Here is a 23,767-nt window from a genome sequence, read left to right on the forward strand (position 1 = left end):
TAGTAGTACGAGATGGATTAGATATTAGAATTCTAATTGATTTATTGTCCCATCCATGGCCTGAACTCATGAGTCATGACTCACGCTTACACGCGTTAGAATAGTGCACATATAGCCATGGTAAAGAGCCAGATTCCAAAACGTATTGGAACGTACAAGTCATACTATATGTTCTTTACCATACGGTATGATAGACTATATGTTCTATTAATTGTAAGGTATGAGCATATTTATATTAATAAAAAAATACAAAAGACATCATAAAAGACATGGTCTAACATTCGACGGCACAAAGGGCATAAGACTATCTTCTAGAGCTATATAGGTAATTCTCTCATAAACATGAATGGCCCGGCCATTGGGAGCTAGGGATCCAATCTAACAAAACCAATGTATCTTTTACTTTTGTCATCCTTTAATACTCCTTTTTTACCTAATATTTTTCTATTTAACCATACATTGTTATTCGTCTCTTGATCATATGACCATAGGTGGCACCACAGGTTTACTGGCCAGACTAGGGCAACTCAATGATGTTTCATGCCCTGACAGGATCCATCCTAAGCGAGAACTTTGATGGTTCATTTACTACTTTAATTATTGGAGTTCTCCTAATTTTGATCCAAAGTCAGCGCCTCTGATGCAGTCATCATAGTTCGATGCACTTAATTAAATAAGAAAACAGCACCAACTAGATCTTGCATTGGGTTTGGAAGTCAGATCGTCATCAACATCTTCCATAATGCTATAAATATGCATGCAGTCCTTGGGTCACCATTTATCGCTAGCTTGTCAGACTTTGCTAAGCTCCGCAAGTCGCAATGGCTAGGACCAACAATCTTGTAGCACTTAGCCTCTTTCTTCTCTTGAGCATTGGATTAAGCGACGCCATTAGGGTGGCTAGATACTCCAGTTCTCAAGGGACGGGACAAGGAGGGGGATATGGTGGGGCGGATCAGAACGGTGCAGGCTCAGGGGTCGGGCTTGGTTCGGGGTCCGGTGAGAGTGGTCCGGGTGGAGTCTATGTAAGTGCTGGAGGCGGAGGTGAAGGCGGTGGCTATTCAAAATATGGTGGTTCTGCGTTTGGTGGTGGGTCTGGCACGGGATCCAGTTCCAGCCTGTTTAGCTCAGGATCATCATACGGTAATGGTGGGTCTACTCTTGCTGGGGGCATTGGTGGTGGCGGCGGTGGCGGACAAGGTTCGGAGAACAAAGGCTCTGGTGGGTACGGCACCGGCGGTGGCACGGGATCCGGCTCTAGTGAGGCTAGTTCCGGCGACCCGCCCTCGGCCACACCGCCGTATGCAAGTGCAGATGCTTCTGGCAATGGTGGTGGCATGGGCGGTGGTCGCGATGGTGGGACTGGTGGTGGTAAAGGCAACGGATCTGGATTCGGCGAGGGACAGCCTTGAAGTTTCCTATAACTTTTCAAGCTGGAGGCCACAAGATGCTATTTCACCTTCATTTGCTTTGCATTGATTTTTTTTTTTTAGTTTTGTTTGTGCCCCTTTTTTTGTACTTCTAGAGAGGAACTAATAATGGTTTCCAGCAACCCTAGCCATGACCTAGCAATGTAAGTGTGCGTTTAGATCCAAAAAATTTTGGATTTTGGCTCACTGTAGCATTTCATTTGTATTTGGTAATTAGTGTCTAATTATGGACTAATTAGGTTCAAAAGTTTCGTCTCGCGATTTCTCGACCAACTGTGTAATTAGTTTTTTTTCGTCTACATTTAGTACTCCATGCATGTGCCGCAAGATTCGATGTGACAGTTACTATGCAAAATTTTTTGGCAACTAAACGGGGCCTAAGTTCAACAGATCAGATCTGAAGATTGTGTGGTCATAATAACTCGATCAGTATGTTCAATGTTCTCATGTCATCCCGGCCCATGTATCCCTTATATTGTTTCCAGGACCGTTCTGTGGAATCTTGAATTGATGTGCTAAAACTGATCCGTCATCATTAGCAAGGAAGAGTGCGTGACAACAAAGGACTGCAAATTATTTTGCTTACAATGACCTCTCCATGTAGTGTAACGCACTAACGCGCATGCATAAGAGGTGGCTATCTGGTCAGCTGGTGACGTCTCCACTTACGCATGCATGGGGGTTAGACACTGGACATGAATCTCAGGTTGCGTTTTGTGTACGTAGTGGTAGGTATTGGCACGGTCGCACGGATATCTTTGCACACTTTCTCTAATCATTTTAATTTCTACCAAAACACTACTACAGAATTTAACTGTAGGGACAGCTCTAGAGCCTCTGTAGGGGCGGCTGCGCCAGCCGCCTTTCCCAAGGTGTTCCTATAGAGGGTGCCTCTGTAGGGGCGGTTTTCTGACCGCCCCTGTAGTTCCTCTGTAGGGGCGGCTGGTGTGCCTCTGTAGGGGCGGCTGGTGTTTTCAGCCGCCCCTGCAGTGCCTCTGTAGGGGCGACTGGTGTTTTCAGCCGCCCCTGCAGTGCACTCTGTAGGAGCGGCTGGTGTTTTCAGCCGCCCCCACAGTGACCTCTGTAGGGGCGGCTGGTAATATCAGCCGCCCCTGTAGTGGATTTCTGTAAGGGCGGTTGTATCACCAGCCGCCCCTGCTGTGTGTATCTGTAAGGGCGGTTCATGATACAGCCGCCCCCTGCTGTGTGTATCTGTAAGGGCGGTTCAATCAAGAACCGCCCCTACAGTGGATTTTTCAGCAAAAAAAATAAATAATTCAAATTCAAATCTGACCATATATATATAATTCAAATTCGAATCTGACCGCCACAAATATACATATATACATCCACAAATACAAGACCATTATTTAGAACATCATCACAAGTCATAATTCACAAAAGTCCATCATTACAACATAGTCCATTATGAAGTCCATCATTATAACATAGTCTATTAAGAAATTCATAAGTCCACATGCAAAACAAAGTCCAAACCGTTCCAAAGTCTGATCCAAACCATACCACAAGTCCACATTGTCATCAACGGCCTAGGGCTAGCCTATCAGTCTCACGAAGGTGTTGGTATAGAGAATTACTACCTAAGTCGGAAAGAAGATGATAGTAAGTGCTTTTATGGTACACAATCTGGTCCATTATGAAGTTGCAAAGGTCGCCGACCATCTCTAAGAGCTCGTCATTCTTGTATGGGTTCCTTCTCGTGTCTTTATCTTTCTCCAACTACAAGAGAACAAGTTTAGGTTTACTATATCACAACATATACAAACTTTTCATACTACGAGCGAAGAGGTTCAAACTTACCAGATTGGGATTTCTGCTGTAGCCACCGATGGTACTCATCATAATACATGTGTAGTATCCACAATGTAGACTCCCAGGCTTCTGCTTGGGGCACTGTGTGTTTTGCATATGGAGATGTTAAGTAATGCTATTGACAGACACATAATATATGGATTACCAAAGTAAATGACACTTACCGCACATAGAGTTTTGACATACCACTTTTCCTTCCTATTTGGATGATGCCTCCTCTTATGTTTCTGGACATAGTGCCTAAATGCCCTGTTCCAATGGTTTTAGCAAATACAACTTGTTAGTATCCCACATTGAACCTTACAAGTATGTATACAAACATAGTAGCTAAAATGAGGATTGTCGATATGTATACGTCTTGACAATCGCTATGAAGTCTTTGTATGTCTCCACTGGGAAATCCGCTGAATCAAAGACCCATGCCATGCTATGTGAGAGCCAGACGCCTATGCAAATCCAGTGATCGCTGCATGAATTTAGTCATAGAAGGAACACATAAGCTCTTTTGCATCGAACAAAGTATATTGAACAAAGCTAAGTATACAGTCGAACTTACTTGAAGTGGCATGGTATCCATATATTATCGTGTTGTTGGAGATTTTTAAAACATAGGGCAATGTATGCCGCAACCTTAAGGGACTCTTCCAATATTTTCTTGTTCCTGATATCCTCTTTTCCCTTAAGTGTCTTTCCACCTCCTAGTTCTTTGCAATCTAGTTTCCACTCTTTAGGGTAATTAAAATTTGTTGATGCTATAGGTGAAGGGTCTATATACCTGTGTTTCAGAGCTGGCCTCTTTCTCACAAAGTCCGCTTGCATTCTATAAATCACGGCGCGGGTCATTGCTGGCACCGTCATCTGCATCACCCTCACGTGCTTCGCCATCATTGCTGGCACCACCAGCATCATCACCACCTTGTTCATTGCCAAAGCCACCACCTTGTTCATTGCCAAAGCCACCACCTTGTTGATTACCATAGTCACGATCCATTTGTTGCTCAAGATCGTCTGTGAATCGGGACAAGTATGCTTAGGTTTCAGCTTCATCAGCTAGATCATCGTCGTTGTCATCAACAACCACTGTTTCACCATGATGAATCAACACTGTATAGTCCGGAACAAATCCTCTTCTAATAAGATGTTCTTCGATGGTACTCACATCTCGAAATGCAATAAGGTTCTTGCAATCTTTGCAGGGACAAATAATCGTGTCGCTATTCTCTTTCAACGTCGCTGCATGCTTCTCTGCGGCTTTGATGAATTTGTCCACCTCATCACGGAAAAGAGCATTATGTCTTAACGAACCATACATCCAAGAGTTCCTGTAGTCCATCTTATAGAAACAAAATAACCAAAGAAAGAATATTACTCGAGAATAATTGTATATACCTGAGACACGCACCATGGTAGTAGAGGATAGTTAATTAATTGACTATTAATGCATAAATATTTTAAAATATAAATTAATTGGTTCAAATAAACAATTTCAAATAAAACAATTAGCAACATTTAATATTTCATCCACTACCTTTCATGCAAACTCCATTCCAATTTTATGGTAGAGGATAATTAATTAATGGCCTATTTATCCATAATTAATTAAAAACACACATTATAGAAAGGGGTCAAAATAAATATTAAATGATAATTAGTAGCCATGGTAGAGGATATTTTACACATTAGCAACAATTAAAATCTTACACATTCACCTACATGCAAACCCTAGTCACATAAAGGAAAAATTGAAAAAGAAAAAAAAAACAAAATCCTAGATCTAGATATAGGATTTCATGACACATGCATCAAACTTCACTAATACTACACTAAAATCAATAAAGATGTACTAATAAAGGGTGCAATCTTACTTTCCTACCTAATTTATCCTAGTATAGTGAAAATTAGGGTCTAATTTCACTCATAACTAGCTCAAGCTCCATGGAAGAGAGAGAAAACCTAAAATCAAATTACTCACTAACCAACAAATTAAACTTAAATAAAGAGTTGGAGAAGCATTTCCTTACCTTTTAGAGCCTCTCCACTAAAGGATTTGAGATCAAAACCTCCCCCTTATTAGAGCAATTTTTAGGAGGAGCCCAAGGCCTCCTAACCTTTTTTTGTGTGTAGAAGAGTGTGTCCCGAGGTGGAAGAAGAGGGTGGCTGCTATTTATTCGTGCGCCATCAGTATGGGCGGCTGGTGATTCAGCCGCCCTTACAGTCAGAACTGCAGGGACGGCTGGTGATTGAGCCGCCCCTACAGATCAGCCCTAACTGTAGGGGTGGCTCAAGTTACCAGCCGCCCCTACAGTAACATCTGCTGTAGGGGCGGCTGGTGATTGAGCCGCCCCTACAGTGACATCTGTAGGGGCGGCTGGGCTGCTGGGGCCGAGGACACCTACCGTAGGGGCGCCCCTAACCCCAGCCGCCCCTACAGTAAAAATGCCTCCGTTCCTGCTGTAAGAATTTGGCGTAGTGAAATATCTATATAGATATATGATATCAATTATAAGGCATGGTTGTGAACAATTTAAGTTATCAAAACAACCAGACACTCTTGAGCAAGTATCAATGTATCATCATAGTACCACCAGTAAAGATTTAGCTGACGTTTTGGACAATCAAAATGACCTGCAATTAGTTTTGTGTTGCTATCATACTGTGAGTATACTCTCTTGACTTTTTTTCAACTGATATAGGGCTTTGTTTAAATTGCAAGTTTTTTCACTCTCTCTCCATCACATCAAATCTTTGGACACATGCATGGAGTATTAAATGTAGATAAAAAAATAACTAATTACACAGTTTGATTGTAAATTACGAGACGAATCTCTTGAGCCTAGTTAGGCCATGATTAGACAATAATTGTCAAATATAAATGAAAGTGCTACAGTGCCAAATACTGATTCCTAACCTCAATCTAAACAAGACCTAGGATTAACTTACTAATTACACAGAGAAGTCCGACAGTATATTGTAGAACATTGAGTGTACATTGAAGTCTTCTCGATTTCTCAACTTGTAAAGACAGGCAGAAATATAGGAAATGGACTCACCGAAAGCAGCGAGGCATCCTAATTAATTCTTGCAGCGACATAAATGATCCAAGGTCAACTCTCTTGGACATGTAAATCAATTGATCGATTATTGTATATTTGTAATCAGAGAATCAGTTGAGCTGCAGTGGCATGTATAATTGACCATCCTAATTACTTGCATACATATAGTCAGGGAGAATCACATCAGCTGCAGTGCACAGCTTGCTGATGGCTAATGGCTCGTCTGAAAGAGCTCCTTATTGCTACAGTGCTACGAGAGCTAAAGCAGGTGAAGCCTGAGAAAATAGCTTCATCAACTCTGAGGCCTTGTTTGGTATAGCTCCTACGTGTTCCGCTTCTCCTAAAAAACAATACAGCAACGCTGTTTTGACACTGTATCATGGAGCCGTTTTGGTTTGCTAGGTGAAAATGAAATGGGCAGAGGATGAGCCGTTGAGCCACGGTTTCTAGCTCCATGGGCTCTGTGCTACAATGATGCCAGTGTTGGATCTGGAGTAGAGGGGTACCGTGCCAAACAACCCCAGGTTCATTTAGATGAGAGAGAAACCATGTCTTTGTGGCATGAAGAGTAGCCGTACAACAAAGTTGGGAGAGAGAGCTCTCATGAACCATTCCTATGTAGGGTTTTAAATTGGGAGAATTCCTTATTTGACATCAGACAAATGACCCGTTCCTTTTTTGGCCCTCAAAAAATTTTCGTTCCCTATTTGACACCGAGTTCAACTTTCATTCCTTATACGACACTCCGTTAGATTTTCCATCCGGGAACTGTTAACTGCCCTGTGAAAAAACGATTTTGCCCATATGGTGTTGGAGATGATAGTTAGAAAACCTAAAGTTTTTTTTTGAAAAAAAAGAAACAAAGGCTCTTGTTGTAGGGAGCCTCTGTTTCTTTTTTTTTTTCAAAAAAAAACTTTAGGTTTTCTAACTGTCATGTCCAACACCATATGGGCAAAATCGTCTTTTCACAGGGCAGTTAACGGTTCCCGGATGGAAAATCTAACGGAGTGTCGTATAAGGAATGAAAGTTGAACTCGGTGTCAAATAGGGAACGAAAATTTTTTGAGGGCCAAAAAAGGAACGAGTCATTTATCAGGAATTCTCTCTTTTAAATCCCCCAATATAGCTGTTGCTATATATCTCTAGATATAAGTGTTTGAGAAGGGTCTAGATTTTTGTTCATACATACATTTAGCTATTGTGAGCTACTATAGCCTGATTTAGCCCGCTATTAGCTGTTTGAAAACCAGCACATTAAATGATAAACCTTAGCCTAATTAAGTTGTAACTCATGAGCGACGCGGATGATCTATCTTGCCCACAGCCCTACTTATTGTTCGACCGTACATGCATTTATAGATGGTAATTTAAAGGGGGTTACCTCGGGCTTGCTAATGTGTATATCTAAATGATGTCGATTTTCATAGCATCTATATCTACTATACCTAAATAAGAGACCCCCACTGGCTGATTTCTTTGCGATTTCATGAAGCCACATCATCGAAGAGACCACAACCCCATATCACTATGCGTACACCTCTCCATTCGTGCTACAGCAATTGAGGCCCTATTTGGTTGAGCTGTGGCTTTTACAAAAGCTGTTGTGAGCTTTAGGCCCTCTTTGGTTGAGCTATGGATTTTGGAAAAGTAGCTGTGAGCTGTGGCTTTTCGAAAAGCTGCTGTGGATTAAGGGTTGTGGCTTTTGGAAAAGTTCATTTGGTTGAATAACTGTGGCTTTTAGAAAACTTCTCACACTGACAGGCGCGCCCCACATGTCATACACACACTGCTTCTTCATCCTCTAGCCACCGTGGGGATGGCCGTGCTCGCTGGAGCTAGCCGCACCCACCACGGGGACGTACGAATCCGCTCATGCCTACGCCGGGGAGGGCCGGATCCACTCGCGCCTACGCCAGGAGGGGCGGAGCTTGTCCGCGCCGCGTTGGGGAGGGCCGTGGAGGGGCAGAGCCTCCTGTGCCACGACGAGGAGGGCCGGAGCCACCTGCGCCACACGCGGGGAGGGTTGGGAGGGGCGGAGGGAAGGGCCGAGGGAGGGAGGTGCCGGCCGCCGATGAGGAGCTGAGGGAAGGCCGCGGTCGTCGGGCCTCCCGCGCGCGCGCCCGAGGCGGCAGCGGCGGAGCTCCCGCATGCCCTGTGCTGGCCGCCGGTGGCAGGGTGGCGCTCGCTCTGGTTGTCGAGGGAGGGAGGTGCCGGTCGCCGGGGAGGAGCTGAGGGAGGGCCGCCGGTGTTGGATTGCCGGCATTCGGGGCTCCCGCGCGCGCCCGAGGCGGCAGCGGCGGAGCTCCCGCATGCCCCGTGCTGGCCGCCAGAGGCAGGGTGGCGCTCGCTCTGGTCGTCGGGGAACGAGCCTGCGCGCCGGCGAGGTAGCTGGGCGGCGCGGCGCGGAGGAATCACGGCGGCGCGGAGCGGAGGAAGTCGCGGTGGCGGGGAAAAGAACGAACCGTTTTCTTCATAATGGATGGCATTGCGGGTAATTTTGATAAAAATGAGGAAGCTACAGCCGGTGAAAGCAGCCTCCCCCTGGTGTGAAAATTGAACTGGGCAAAAGCTAGCTTTTGGAGAAACTGTTGGTCTATCTAAACCCCTTTAGTTAGCTTTTTGACTTCTGGAGAAGCTACAGCCGGTTGAAAGCTGAACCAAACACCCCCCTTAACTTCTGCAAAAGCTGCTGTGGGATAGTTGAAAGCCCCTTTGGTTGCACAGCTGTGGCATTTGGAAAAGCTTATCTCACTTGCGAACGGACCCCACATGTCATTCACAGGAGGGTCTTCTTCCTCCTCTCGCCAGATCTAGCTACGTCGGGGATGGGGCTCACCGGCCAGGTCGCGCCCGCCGGACAGGGCTGGCCGCGCCGCTCTCGCCGGGGCAGGCCGCACCGATCGGGGGAGGTTGTTCCCGCGGGCCAGGGCTGGCCGCTCCGCTCCCACAGGGGCAGGTAGCTCCCGCCGGCCGAGGCTGGCCGCTCCGCTCTCGCAGGGGCAGGCCGCGCCACGCCTGCCTGCTGGGACGATATTGGTGGCGAGGAGCGAGCGAACCTGTTGGAGGGGCGAAGGCGGCCGCGCCAGGCCGGAAGGTGCACGACTCTGCTGGGATGGAGTAGCCCAAGGCCGCCGCGGCCTGGAGATGCAGGGGAGGGAGCCGGCGCTCCCGAGATCCTGTTCGCCCACAGCAGTTCTCCGGCGTGGAGGCCGCGCCCGCCCACGGCGGTGCTCCGGCGAGGAGTCCGACCTCGTGGCCACTGGGAGCGGCGCGCCTGGGGTGCAGGGCGGCGGCGGCCTGGGGTGGAGGGGCGCCTCGCGCTTGCCGGAGGAAGCGCCGGGGAAGCTCCGCTCGGGTGGAGGGCGGCGACGTGCGAACCCGTCGAACTCGCTCGCGGATGTTTGCGGACAGGAGATGATGAATAGAAAAAAAAAACGAACCGGTATGTATCTAACGAGTGGTAGGTGGGTAATTTTTTACCCCAAAAATAGTTGAAAGTAGGGAAAGGCTGCTTTTAGTTTTGTATTAGAGAAAAAACTATTTTGACCTAAAATAGCTGTGGCTTTTGGACACTTTGGTTAGCTTGCAAAAGCAAAAGCAGATTGAAAAGCCCAATCAAACCTGACATGAATAGTCGTCAACCACAAGTCACACAAAGGACCTGTCCATTGGTGCGATAGCAACTGAACAGTCATCCATCCGAAGGTTTCTTGTGTCTACTCCCCTTTCCTTTCCCATGAGCTACCATAAAAATGTCTTCACAGTGCTCTTATAAGATGAAGAGCGCAGAGGACCATGTGGGTAGTGCACGTCGTGTCCTAGCGTCCTGGTGCCCTAACTCCTGAGCTCTGAGGTGGACGGTATAGTGGCCTTTGACAAGCTTTTGCAGATGGAGAAGGACTAATGCTCTGTTCGCTTGGCTGATAAGCTATGGCTGAAAGTACTGTTGGCTAATTTGTTGTGAAAGAGAAATACTGTTCGTTGGTTGAAAAAGTACAGCTTATAAGCCAAGCGAATAGGGCGTTAAAAATTGGAGGCGGACCCGTACATGTACAGCTTGAGCGCTTTCGCCTCTCATATCTCGCACCCGCGTTCCTAGTGTGGTGCTTTGAGAGGTTGCTTGAGTGGCACTGGATGGTCGATTTGTAAGTCGGTGGTGCTTGTTACTCTTGGAGACTTGGTGTCCTGTGATCTCTGTTGTGAGGCCCACATGAAGATTGTGCATGGCTCCGGAGAAGGATTTGTGAGGGGTGTTGTGCTCGCCCCTTGGGAGATCGTAAAGAGCAACTCTAGTAGAGCGAGGTGTGAAGACCGCCAAGTGTTTTGACCAGATCAAAGTGCTAGAGCTCTTGTGTCAGCACTCCCTATGGTGGAGAGAGTGAGCTTGTGTGCTCACCACTAGCATCGGCGACAACCTTGGATTTGCCTGAACAGTGATTAAGTGGTTGGCAAACCATCGAACCTCATGATAAAAATCATCATGTCATCATCTTCCCGTTGATTTGCAATTCCCTAACACAGGCTTGTATTTACTTGTTCACATTTGTACTTGCGTTGTTGCTCTTATAACTAGTTTACTTATCTAGTTAACTAGTTACCCTCCTAGCTTGCGTAGGTAAAGTAGCCTTGCTTAATTTATGTAACTAAGTAATTGTAGCTCTCTTGTTTACCTTGTAGCTTTGCTAGTTGGGTAGTGCTAGTGTAGTACCAGTTAGACTTTGTGCGTTTTGCTCACTAGTATGTGTAGGAGCTATTAGTGTGCTTAGTTGACTACTTGCATAGATTTGTGTGACCTTGCTAACTAAAATTTTTTAGGTGAGCTCACACTAGCTAATTTGGCACCTTAGTTGCTTCAATTAGGATCATTTCTAAGGTGAGGGTGTAGTCTTGCTAGACCGAATAGTTTTAATTCCGCATTTATTTTGGCTAACCGGCATAATTAGTTTTTGAAAAGGACTATTCACCCCACCGCACTCCAGCCCACCACCTTGACCCTACAGTGCTCACGGGAGATCATACAAGACTTGATATTTTGTAATGAGGTTCAGCCGAAGCCTACATCTTGTGTTGCTTCTCACTCAGAATTGGTTACAAATGCAATCAGCTCCTCCTTTTATGGAGAGGTCAGGTTATAGGCGCCAACATCTAGCTCGCTTAACTCTCTACTGTTACGTACAACGCAGATTCACTATAAGCCTTTTAGTACAAATAAATATTCGACACACTTATAACACAGCCAAAAGAAACAAGATCGAAGGAAGAGACTTAGAGGGGAAAAACAGAGAGAAGAGAGCCTCAACAATTATCTTAGAGATGCTGCATCTGTATTCATAGATAGAAAATCCTACATTCTGTACGTATCTCACCATGTACGTCAACAACCTGACGAGTATGGCATGGTCACGCCGCCGTCCAGAGAAATCTACGCATGTTATACGTGTTACCATCCGCATTGACCAGGTCAGGCCGCCGTCCAGGCTATTTTTCACGTTTTGTTTTGAAACATCTCAAATGATACTTCAGGATTTAGACTTTTGTATCTTTTATGGAGTTGAGTAATATTACTCACGCTTGCCGCTCATTAATAAAAATGCCGATTCCCTTTCTGTGCTACTACAACGAGCGAGCAGGCGATGAGCAGCTGCCGCTTGCACCAGCACTGGCTCGGCGGCACGGGCAAGATGCTTATTTTCCTCGACTTCTGTGAACTCTGAAAAGCTTCTAATGTGCCCTCGAAGGACATTTTTTAAAAAAAATCCATTGCTTAGCCTAGTCAACAACAGTTTGATGGGAACTATTCCACCCTCTCTCATTTGTATGTTGACGTCTGTTTTTCTTTTTATAATTAATATATTCCAGTAGGGCGTCCTTGGCCTCCTGTTCAGTTAAAAAAAACAGAAATAAAATCTGACCTTAGTCAAAACTAGAAAAACTGGCTCGGCTTTGCCACGCGCATGCTAATAGATCATGACTTTGGGATGCAGGATGAAGAAACTCGCCATTCGGCGTGTTCGCTGGTTGGTTTCTAGACTGGTTTGGGCTGGCTAGTGCTGATTTGTTGTGAGAGGGAAACACTATTGGCTGGTTGAATAAGTCTGGCTGAAACCAATACGCGAACAGGGTGATTGTTTTACCGACATTATATAGCGAGCCAAAATATGTGGCATTAGAACATACTTAATCAGTTCAACTAATCAATCATTATTTATGGAATATTAGTAAACACCGTACATCAAAGCCTAGAAGTAAATAGGAGCACATAACATGGAAGATAGCTATTCTAGGAAGCTTGGAGTACCGAAATACACTGGAATAGTGTAGAGCCAGATGAAACAAATAGAACAAAGTACTCTAAGTTGTGTGCCATGCTGCACCTGTGCACCATATATGAGGAAGATATGTTTGATACCTGAAGGCCTTCCTGTGTGCCAGGCTGCACCTGTGCACCGTATCGTTTCATCTACACCGATTCATTAGAACGATTCTAATTTATTGTCTACTTCAAGTGAAAATAGTGGCTCTATTCTCTGAATTTGTGTTTGTCTGGGGTTTTTTGTCACATTAAGGAAAGCATACTACGCAGATACTACTCATTGTGCAAATTGCAAAAAGGTATAGTTCAGTGTAAAAAACGTTGGTAATGTTCACAAATTTCCAACAGAGAACACATGGGTCTGCTTAACTAAAGACTGAAAATGCTTTAGCAAATACAAAATTAGAAACATTATGTTGTCAATAAAGATGATATTGACTATTTGATATAAGTAGAATGAGCTTTTAATCAAATTTGGGCACCTCTTCTGTTTACACCAAAATTTAGGAAGAAGAACGCGGGAACTCGAAACTTTCAAGATTGAGTCATCAAGGAATCGATTGCATAAGGATCGACATCAGCTGATTCAGATGCGGCACTGGGATCGGCTCTCTTCGGACGACATCAGCAGATAACGCCAATGAGCTATGGTTGGCGTCGGGAAACACATGTCGGACTCTACAAAAGAGAAAGATTAGGGTCCAAGTTATCTTAAATTAGGAATGTTTTCTCTTAATACCAAAAGTTGTAATGAATCGTATTTAAGTAGGATTCATGCTCAGGTTCCGGGTATAAATATTGGACCCCAGTTATTGTAAAAGGACATCACAATCAATCAATACCAATTAATTTTTCGGCTTTACACCAACCCTTAGGAGTAGTAGTAGTGTAGATCTCGGCGAGTTCTTCAACAAGCAGGGCTGCATTAGTCCGGCCGACCTCCGGCTTGTCTGTAAGTACTGTCATGACTTATACTTTGGTTTGTAAGGCTGCATCAGTTAAGTTCGACATCCACTGTGAGCTCTAGTATAAGCTAGTTATCGACTCTTATCTAGTTCAAGTACGGCTGCATCGGTTAAGTTTGACCTCCACTGCTCGAATTAGATTAAGGTCAAGTTATCGGCTCTACCTAAGGGTGGTATCATTCGTGTAGATTCATTAAGTTACCGATCTTGCTGATGTTTTTATTGTCACTAGTTTCAGCAATATCAACCTGGCCGATCGAGATCGATCTAGATCGGCCTCACGTCCTTTTTAGTCCATAGTTTATTTTACTACATTGCAACGGCTCTTACTTTAAACGACGGATTATGTTTCACCGGCTGTTCTACTTTAATATTGATCATGCATAGTACACGGTTAAGGCATGTCTGATCTTGAGAAGGTTTACTAGCTAGTTGAATCTAATTTATAGCTCGTTATTATGGATGTATCGATCCGGTCGACCCCCACTGTTAGTCCTCTAGATCGAAGGATACTAGTTAGTAGATTTGCTTTCGACCAGGCATGACCTTGGCTGTTTGCTATGCCTACATCGGCTAAATAGCCGATCGCCTGCACTTTAACACTTATAGTGCGTCTTCATGATTCTGTTAAATGTGAATGGGTCTGTTTATTTTAAAGGCTTGATTTGTTGTCTTTATCATGGCTGCCATCGATCCCGTCGAACCCCACTATTAATGATAACAGGTTAGGTCTGATGGGTTTGTAGATCTGTCCATGTTAAATAGTCGATTGTTCATATGCTGTAATCCCTTTTCTATCTGAATCGGCTATTTTAGCCGATTCGTTTGTGCTTTCACACATATAGCATGTCCTGCAGAAAACCTGTCAATGTATAAATGGTTTTATGTATTTTTCGGTTTTAGTTTGTTATTTTTATCATAGCTGCCATCGATCCGATTGAACCTCACTATTGATAGTAACAGATTAGATTCAGAGCGTTTGTAGATCCATTTGTACTAGACAGTCGATTTGTTCGCATGTTATATCCTTTCTCGCAAGGTTAATCAGCTCAATGCTTTGCAATGGTAATATCAACCTAGCTGATGATTTCACTTATATCTACGTGCATTTGCATTGTACAGTAGTTAAATCTGATTTATAGCTCGCTATTATGGATGTATCGATCCGGTCGACCCCCACTGTTAGTCCTTTAGATCGGAGGATACTAGCTGATAGATTTGCTTTCGACCAGGCATGACCTTGGTTGTTTGCTATGCCTGCATTGGCTAAATAGCCGATCGCCTGCACTTTAACGCTTACAGTGTGTCTTCATGATTCTGTTAAGTGTGAATGGGTCTGTTTATTTTAAAGGCTTGATTTGTTGTCTTTATCACGGCTGCCATCGATCCGGTCAAACCCCACTATTAAGGATAACAGGTTAGGTCTGATGAGTTTATAGATATGTTCATGTTAAATAGTCGATTGTTCACATGTTGTAATCCCTTTTCTACCTGAATCGGCTATTTTAGCCGATTCGTTTGTGCTTTCACACATATAGCATATCCTTCAGAAAACCTATCAATATATAAACGGTTTTATGGATTTTTCGGTTTTAGTTTGTTATTATCATCATAGCTGCCTTCGATCCGATCGAACCTCACTGTTGATAGTAACAGATTAGATTCAGATCGTTTGTAGATCCATTTGTACTAGACAGTCGATTTATTCGCATGTTATATCCTTTCTCGCTAGGTTCATCAGCTCAATGCTTTACAATGGTAATATCCACCAAGCTAATGATTTCACTTATATGTGCGTGCATTGTGCATTGTACACTAGTTTTTCATAAAAAAAAAATTATTCATAGCATTTAGTAAGGATACGGAGAATGTGCTCTAAGAATAATAATTTAGTCATTTTAGTGGGACGTCTCCTTTCTTCTCTTTTCGTCGCACGAGCTGCACGGATCTGCTGCGGGGAGGGTCTCCACGTCACCTCCAGCCTGCAGGGCCTCACTAGAGCTTCTAGCTGCAAGTTCGGAGATCGCCGCCGCCCACTACCAGAAAGTCTCCGGGGAGGGCCTCGCTGCCACCTCCAGCCTGCAGGGGACTCGTTGGCGCCGGTTGCCTATCCGAAGATCGCTGCCACCGCCTCCAAAAGCTCGCCACTGACCATTTGTTAATTACCTACTGCTCGCATGCCAGTATGCCACCACTCACCTGCATTGGGATCACCACTGGCCTGCATAGTTTTGCCAATGCCCTCCTCAAGTTGTAGTGATTGTACAAAACTATATATGAAGTTGGATATGTGGACTGCAATCAGAAGAAAGTAATTCCTTCTTAAATATATGATGGCTAGTCAACCTCTAAATATTACGAAGCACCTAATTAACCAACATGCGCAAACATGATTCTTGATGGCTTATTGAATTGAATGCATAGGTGGTGGTTGATGAGCTGAATCATATTTTTATTGTTGCGAATGCCCTGGCAGATGGTACTTGCATCTGATTCTTGTTCCACGGAACTGAAGCCATATGGTTGTTGCCACAGATATAAGTTAATTGGTTCATCTAATTTGTTCATGTTGATCTATTCATAGTCATGTTGATCTGTTCAACATAATATTGATGAATTAGTTATTGGATTTGTGAGAGTTTCATTTGTAGTTTAGTACTGTAGTACTATTAAATTGATTCAGTATACATTTGTATATGCCAAAGAATCAGCTAATCTATTGGCCTGCAGAAGCGTTGTTTGTGTGACTTGTTGCTGTGCCGGATGCGGCACAGTACTGAGTATCTATGTTCCTTGACGCGAAATAGTAGAATGTAGTTTAGTAGTTCTTTATGGTCACTATGGGAAAAATGAAAAACGGGACAGGTAGCAAATTTATTAAATATTTGAATAGTGTATTAATCCTTTTAAGTGCTGATCACTTATTATTTGTGTAGTAACTCTTATCATAACATGTAAGATGCAAGAAAAGATGGTTGAATGAGTGAAGAGGCTATTGGATTATCATCATGAAATTGTTAGCAAGATGTTTCATAGCTAGGAAGTTTTGGAGAAAGTTTTGACAATGAGAAAGTTTCTACAATAGCTATGGTTTGGAGAAAGTTTTTACAATGAGGAGATACTACGTAGAAAGAGACTCAACAACTAAGGAAATATATCTATGGTTGTCCATGGTTTCGTGAAAACAGCACATGAACAAAGCGATTAATAAGAAGAGAAAGTCACGGATAGTTGTTGTGGGTGACTAGCCAAAATGGTAATGGCACTCAACAAGAAAATAGGACATTGGTATATGAAGGATTTCTTAATGAACACAACTATCCATTGGCCTTAGAAGATTTAGCTTGTCTCTTGAAGTCTCACTGAGAAAGCGCACATCATTGAGATGGAAATCATAGGGATTCATAAACACTTAATCATGCATACATGTTATACCATGATTGTGTATTCATCGAACAGATGAAAACAAACTTTTGGTGAACATAATGTAGTCCTCTATTCAAAATTGTAAGTTGTTTTGGCTTTTCGAGATACACAACTTTTGTTATGCATCTAGATATACACTATGTCAAAATAAAATATTAAACAGAATATGTATCTAGAAAAGTCAACATGAGTTACAATTTGGAATGGAAGTAGTAGTATATAACATTTGGATCTTTTTGGTGCTCTATTAATGAGGCAGTTTTTTCTGTATTTTTTAATCTACCTTTCAGCTAGATAGGTACTTTTTCATACTGTGAATTCTGATATGGAGTACAACTGTACAAGGCCATAGGATAGGAATGTGTGCACACTCACAGAAAATCCTACGTCTATATATTCTCAGCTTGTACGTCATCAACCTGCCGATTTCTTCGCATGACCACACTCACCGAAATATTTAATGTTGTCAGTTGTCACATTCCACCCAAGAGACGATCGCACATGCCTTGACCAGCTTATAATACCTTCTATAAATTCACAGCCATCGCGCGTTGTGGAGCATAGCAAAACTCGTGCTGAGACAACACACAAGTACACAACTACACAAGTGCGTGACGCCGCGAGGGGTCAAGCCAGTCATGGCAATCTCAAACGCCGAGAACACGTCGTCGCTGCTCCCGCTAGACGGCCGCGTCGCGCTCGTCACAGGCGGCTCCCGCGGCATCGGCCGCGAGGTGTCTGTTGGAGTTGTTCCAAATTCACTCTAGGATATAGGCCAGGCTTCTGACGGAGCGAAGCGGAGGCCCGTCGCCGGTATATACACCCTTGCTAGGGTTTCGTGGAGACTTGATTCTCTTGTAAGCCGCCATAGGCGTGTAACCCAAAACTCTTGAGATAGTGAGATTGTTGCTGGCTGGTGCCCGTGGTTTTTCCCCTTCACATCGGAGGGGTTTTCCACGTTAAATCGTGTGTCTCCTCTGTGGCTTGATTCTTTACTTCATATTCTTATACGTCGTTCATAACAAGTGGTATCAGAGCTTTGGTTGCTGTTAGGGTTCATGACGACGTCGATGAAGTTCGATCTTCCGCTGCTGAACTACGACACGCGGTTCTCGCTATGGCAAGTCAAGATGCGGGGGATTCTGGCGCAGACTCATGACTATGATGAGGCGCTGGATAGTTTCGAAAAGAGGAAGGCCGAGTGGACTCCAGAAGAGATCCGCAAGGATCAGAAGGCGCTCGCCCTAATTCAGTTGCATCTTCATAATGATATTTTGCAGGAGTGTCTGAAAGAGAAAACTGCTGCAGAACTATGGCTGAAACTGGAATCGATCTGTATGTCTAAGGATCTAACCAATAAGATGCAGATGAAGATGAAGCTGTTCACCCTAAAGATGAAGGAGGAGGATTCAGTGATGAGCCACATCGCTGAATTCAAGAAGATCGTCGCCGACCTAGTGTCGATGGAGGTGAAGTATAATGATGGGGACGTAGGTCTTTTGCTGCTATGTTCTTTACCAAATTCGTATGCAAATTTTCATGACACCATACTTTTGAGCCGTGATGAACTAACCCTAAAGGAAGTTTATGAGGCTCTCCAGTCTAGGGAGAAGATGAGAGGCATGGTGCAGAATGACGGGACGTCGTCCTCCAAGGGCGATGCTTTGCATGTGAGAGGCAGAACTGAAAACAGATCCTCCAATGATGGCAATGATGGTAGAAAGAACTACGAAAGAAGAGGCCGTTCAAAGTCCAAGCCGCATGGTAATAAAAAGTTCTGTGTTTATTGCAAGCTGACAAATCATAATGTTGAGGATTGCAGAAAAGTACAGAATAAGGAGAAGAGGAAAAACAAGTTGGCTGGTAAGGTCTCTGTTGCTGCTGCTGCGTCTGATGATGATTCTGGAGATTGTCTGGTAGTATTTGCTGGTTGTGTTGCTGGTCATGATGAATGGATTCTCGATTCCGCATGTTCATTTCATATTTGCACTAACAGAAATTGGTTTAGCTCGTATAAGCCTGTGCAGAAAGGGGATGTTGTGCAGATGGGAGATGATAACCCGTGTGACATTATGGGGATTGGATCAGTTCAGATCAAGACTGATGATGGCATGACACGCATGCTGAAAAACGTCAGGTATATACCAGGGATGTCCAGAAATCTTATCTCATTGAGCACGCTTGATGCAGAAGGTTACAAATATTCTGGTTCAGATGGCGTTCTGAAGGTATCAAAAGGTTCTCTTGTTTGCTTGAAAGGTGATCTTAATTCTGCAAAGTTATATGTCCTTAGAGGGTGTACTTTACCTGGTTCTGATTCCGCTGTTGCTGCTGTTACTAATGATGAACCTAGTAAAACTAACCTTTGGCATATGCGTTTGGGACATATGAGTCACCATGGTATGGCAGAATTGATGAAGAGAAACCTGCTGGATGGCTGCACTTCGAGTAAAATAAAGTTTTGTGAGCATTATATTTTCGGGAAGCATAAAAGGGTACATTTCAACACTTCTGTTCACACCACTAAAGGTACTCTTGATTATGTTCATGCTGATTTATGGGGTCCTTCCCGTAAGTCCTCACTTGGTGGTGCTCGTTACATGCTTACAATTATTGATGATTACTCTAGAAGGGTTTGGCCTTATTTTCTGAAACAGAAAGATGATACTTTTGCTGCTTTTAAGGACTGGAAAGTAATGATAGAAAGGCAAACTGAAAGGAAGGTAAAATTGCTTCGTACTGATAATGGTGGAGAATTTTGTTCGCGTGAATTTAATAATTATTGCAGATCGGAAGGCATTGTTAGGCATCACACCATACCCCATACTCCACAACAGAATGGTGTGGCCGAACGTATGAACAGAACCATCATGTCCAAGGCCCGTTGCATGCTGTCTAATGCCAGGATGAGCAAGCATTTTTGGGCTGAAGCTGCTAATACTGCCTGTTACTTGATAAACAGGTCGCCTTCTATTCCACTAAATAAAAGAACTCCCATTGAGGTATGGTCTGGTACGCCTGCTGATTATTCACAGTTGAAATTTTTTGGATGCACTGCTTATGCTCATGTTGATAATGGAAAATTAGAGCCTAGAGCTGTTAAGTGTCTTTTCCTTGGTTATAGTTCGGGAGTCAAAGGCTATAAATTGTGGAATCCTGAAACAGAAAAGAGTTTTATGAGCAGGAGTGTTGTTTTCAATGAATCTGTGATGTTTACTGACAGTTTGCCCTCAGATCATGTTCCAGAAAAAGAGCTGCAGCGTATGCGCATGCAGGTGGAGCATGTTGATGATGATACAGGTGTGCAGGTGGAGCCTGTTGATGAGCATGGTGACCATGATAATGATGTTGCTGAGGATGATGCTCATGATGATGTTCAGCAAACTCCTCCTATTTTGCAATTAGAGGAGGATTTACCTATTGCTCAACGCAAGTCAAAAAGGACAATTGCACCTCCTAAGCGTCTTATTGAAGAGTGTAATTTGTCTTACTATGCTTTGAGTTGTGCTGAACAGGTGGAGAATGTTCATGAGCCAGCAACCTATAAAGAAGCTATTCGTTGTGGTGATACTGAGAATTGGATTTCTGCTATGCATGAGGAGATGCAGTCTCTTGAGAAGAACAGTACATGGGAGATTGTACCTTTGCCTAAGAATAAGAAGACCATCAGCTGTAAATGGATCTTCAAGAGAAAGGAGGGTTTATCTCCAAGCGAGCCTTCAAAGTATAAGGCAAGGTTAGTTGCTAAAGGCTACAGTCAAATTCCGGGTGTTGACTACAATGATGTGTTCTCTCCAGTGGTAAAACACAGTTCAATTCGTACTTTCCTTAGTATTGTTGCTTCACATGATCTTGAGCTTGAGCAGTTAGATGTGAAGACTGCGTTTTTGCATGGAGAGCTTGAGGAGGACATATACATGGACCAATCAGAAGGGTTCATAGTGCCTGGCAAGGAAAAATATGTGTGCAAGTTGAAGAGATCCTTGTATGGTTTGAAGCAGTCCCCTCGTCAGTGGAACAAGAGGTTTGATTCATTTATGTTAGCACACAGTTTTAAAAGATCTAAGTATGATAGCTGTGTTTACATCAAGCATGTTAATGGATCACCTATATATTTGCTGTTATATGTTGATGATATGCTGATTGCTGCCAAGAGTAAGATTGAAATCACTAAGTTAAAGAAGCTATTGAGTAGTGGTTTTGATATGAAAGATCTTGGTAGTGCTAAGAAAATTCTTGGTATGGAAATTAGTAGAGACAGAAAATCTGGTTTGCTATTTCTTAGTCAACAAAATTATATCAAGAAAGTTCTTCAGCGTTTCAACATGCAAAATGCTAAGGTTGTTAGTACCCCTATTGCACCTCACTTTAAGTTGTCAGCTGCTCAGTGTCCTAGTACAGATGCAGAGATTGAATACATGTCAAGGGTTCCTTATTCTAGTGCTGTTGGGTCTTTGATGTATGCCATGGTTTGCTCTCGTCCAGATTTGTCATATGCTATGAGTCTTGTTAGTAGATATATGTCTAATCCTGGCAAAGAACCTTGGAGGGCAGTTCAGTGGATTTTCAGGTACCTCAGAGGCACAGCAGATTCCTGTTTAAAGTTTGGAAGAACTGATAAGGGTCTTATTGGCTATGTGGATTCTGATTATGCTGCTGATCTGGACAGGCGAAGATCACTTACAGGTTATGTGTTTACTGTTGGCAGTTGTGCTGTGAGTTGGAGGGCTACTTTATAATCAGTTGTTGCTTTGTCTACTACTGAAGCAGAATATATGGCTTTTTGTGAAGCGTGCAAAGAATTAATTTGGCTGAAAGGTTTGTACGCTGAGCTTTGTGGAGTTGAATCTTGCATAAGTTTGCACTGTGACAGTCAAAGTGCAATTTACCTCACTAAAGATCAGATGTTCCATGAGAGAACTAAACACATAGATATCAAGTATCATTTTGTGCGTGATGTGATTGAAGAAGGTAAGCTGAAGGTATACAAGATTAGTACTCATGATAATCCTGCTGATATGATAACAAAACCTGTTCCTATTGCTAAGTTTGAGCTGTGCTCAAGCTTAGTTGGTTTAATTGGATAGTCCAAGAGACTATTGTTGGCACCAGTGGTTTTCTATCTTTGTTATGTTCAGGATGAAGGGTTGATTTATGATACAAGATGAATTTTGTCTCAAGGTGGAGTTTGTTGGAGTTGTTCCAAATTCACTCCAGGATATAGGCCAGGCTTCTAACGGAGCGAAGCGGAGGCCCATCGCGGGAGGCTTGGGCCGGAGCGTAGTGGAGTCTGAAGCCGGCCCATCGGGTCTTGCCCCTGTGTTTGGGGGGGTGCGGGGGGCAGAGCCCCCGCGGTACGGTACGGTATATACACCCTTGCTAGGGTTTCATGGAGACTTGATTCTCTTGTAAGCCACCATAGGCGTGTAACCCAAAACTCTTGAGATAGTGAGATTGTTGCTGGCTGGTGCCCGTGGTTTTTCCCCTTCACATCGGAGGGGTTTTCCACGTTAAATCGTGTGTCTCCTCTGTGGCTTGATTCTTTACTTCATATTCTTATACGTCGTTCATAATAGTGTCCTCCCACCTCGCCGCCCTCGGCGCGCGCGTCGTGGTCAACTGTGTCCAATTCCGCCAGGGCAGACGAGCTCGTCGCGGAGCTCGCCTCAAGCGGCCACCAGGCTATTGCCGTCCACGCGGACGTGTCGGACCCGGACGCTGTGCACGCGCTCTTCGACCGCGCCGAGGAGGCATTCGGGTCCCCGCCGCACATCGTCGTCTGCTACGCAGGCGTCCTCAGTGACAAGTACCCGGCGCTTGCGGACACTGCCGTCGACGACTTTGACACCATGTTCGCGGTGAACGTGCGCGGGACGTTCCTCGTGTGCCGCGAGGCGGCGAACCGAGTCCCGGCCAACAGCACCGGCCGCATCGTGACGTTCTCGTCATCCATTGTGGGCACGCTCCTACCGGGATACGCGGCGTACACGGCGACTAACGCCGCTGTGGAGGCGATGACGAAGATCCTAGCCAAGGAGGTGGCCGCGAAAGGGGTGACCGCCAACGTGGTCGCGCCGGGGCCCGTGCGCACCGAGCTGTTCTTGGCCGGGAAGGACGAAGCATTCCTACGGAGGGTGGAGCAGCAGTCCATGGGGCGCATAGCCGAGACGACGGACGTGGCGCCTGTGGTGGCGTTCCTGGCCAGCAACGCCGCGGCTTGGGTTAACGGTCAGGTCATCAGGGTCAACGGCGGTTTCGTCTAATAAGGGTCTAAGTGCGCCAGGTGTTCAGATATAGTGGCATCTACCACACATACAAGTTCTTTTTAAAAAAATAGAGATACAATTAAGACGTTCGCGGCTCACTCCGCTCACTCCCGCACGTGTTGTTCATCCAACAACCCTCTCCATTATCCGCTTGTCCATTTCTAAAAAATTCACTCACGCACGCCTCGCTCCGCTCCGCTCCCGCACGCGATGCTCGACTGTCAACCAGGCGCGGCTGCCACGCGGCCACCTGCAAGTCGCAGCGCGCGGCTGCCAACCCTGCCAGGCGTGGCGCACAGCCGTTGCCGTCGTGCTGCTGCGTCCAACGAGCTCTATACGCGGACGAGCCTCCATTGTCCCAAGCAGCAAGGAGATGTTGCGATGTGCTAAAAACGCATGTTGCAAGCGTATGTTTAGTGTTTCGTATATTTCAGAGATATGTTGCAAGTGTTTTAGATAAATGTTGCAAAATAGATCATTT

The 23,767-nt window shown here is 44.5% G+C and overlaps 2 protein-coding genes and 1 pseudogene across 4 annotated transcripts; 2 read left to right on the plus strand and 1 right to left on the minus strand.

Moving 5' to 3' along the window:
- The first annotated feature begins 821 nt into the window (after positions 1–821).
- Positions 822–1,412, plus strand: LOC136487903 (glycine-rich cell wall structural protein 2-like). The gene has a single exon (XM_066484996.1). The coding sequence runs from the start codon at positions 822–824 to the stop codon at positions 1,410–1,412; it is 591 nt and encodes a 196-aa protein (XP_066341093.1).
- A 1,390-nt stretch (positions 1,413–2,802) lies between these two features.
- On the minus strand, positions 2,803–7,105 carry LOC136487911 (uncharacterized). Of its 3 annotated transcripts, XM_066485007.1 has the most exons (7): positions 5,285–7,105; positions 4,423–4,596; positions 3,820–4,271; positions 3,619–3,729; positions 3,428–3,512; positions 3,252–3,344; positions 2,803–3,170 (listed from the first exon to the last, which is right to left on the minus strand). In XM_066485007.1, the coding sequence occupies exons 2-7, from the start codon at positions 4,594–4,596 to the stop codon at positions 2,973–2,975; spliced, it is 1,113 nt and encodes a 370-aa protein (XP_066341104.1). In that variant the 5' UTR covers positions 5,285–7,105; the 3' UTR covers positions 2,803–2,972. The 3 variants fall into 3 exon arrangements, with proteins under 3 accessions (XP_066341104.1, XP_066341097.1, XP_066341111.1); XM_066485000.1 differs by having other exon boundaries at positions 4,423–7,105; XM_066485014.1 differs by having other exon boundaries at positions 3,820–4,343; positions 4,423–7,105.
- A 10,553-nt stretch (positions 7,106–17,658) lies between these two features.
- On the plus strand, positions 17,659–23,283 carry LOC136487934 (NADPH-dependent aldehyde reductase-like protein, chloroplastic; annotated as a pseudogene).
- The last annotated feature ends 484 nt before the right edge of the window (positions 23,284–23,767 follow it).

Source organism: Miscanthus floridulus, chromosome 1 (assembly GCF_019320115.1).
Source record: "Miscanthus floridulus cultivar M001 chromosome 1, ASM1932011v1, whole genome shotgun sequence".
Taxonomy (NCBI): domain Eukaryota; kingdom Viridiplantae; phylum Streptophyta; class Magnoliopsida; order Poales; family Poaceae; genus Miscanthus; species Miscanthus floridulus.

What these genes read in the sequence shown, in the direction of transcription:
- LOC136487903 (XM_066484996.1), top strand. Translation starts at nt 822, where the DNA reads ATGGCTAGGACCAACAATCTTGTAGCACTTAGCCTCTTTCTTCTCTTG.
- LOC136487911 (XM_066485000.1), bottom strand. Translation starts at nt 4,668, where the DNA reads ATGGTGCGTGTCTCAGGTATATACAATTATTCTCGAGTAATATTCTTT. An exon ending in TTCATAGCGATTGTCAAGAC is followed by an intron (nt 3,513 to 3,618) that starts GTATACATATCG and finishes CCATTGGAACAG; the next exon opens with GGCATTTAGGCACTATGTCC. An exon ending in ATGTCAAAACTCTATGTGCG is followed by an intron (nt 3,345 to 3,427) that starts GTAAGTGTCATT and finishes CAAAACACACAG; the next exon opens with TGCCCCAAGCAGAAGCCTGG.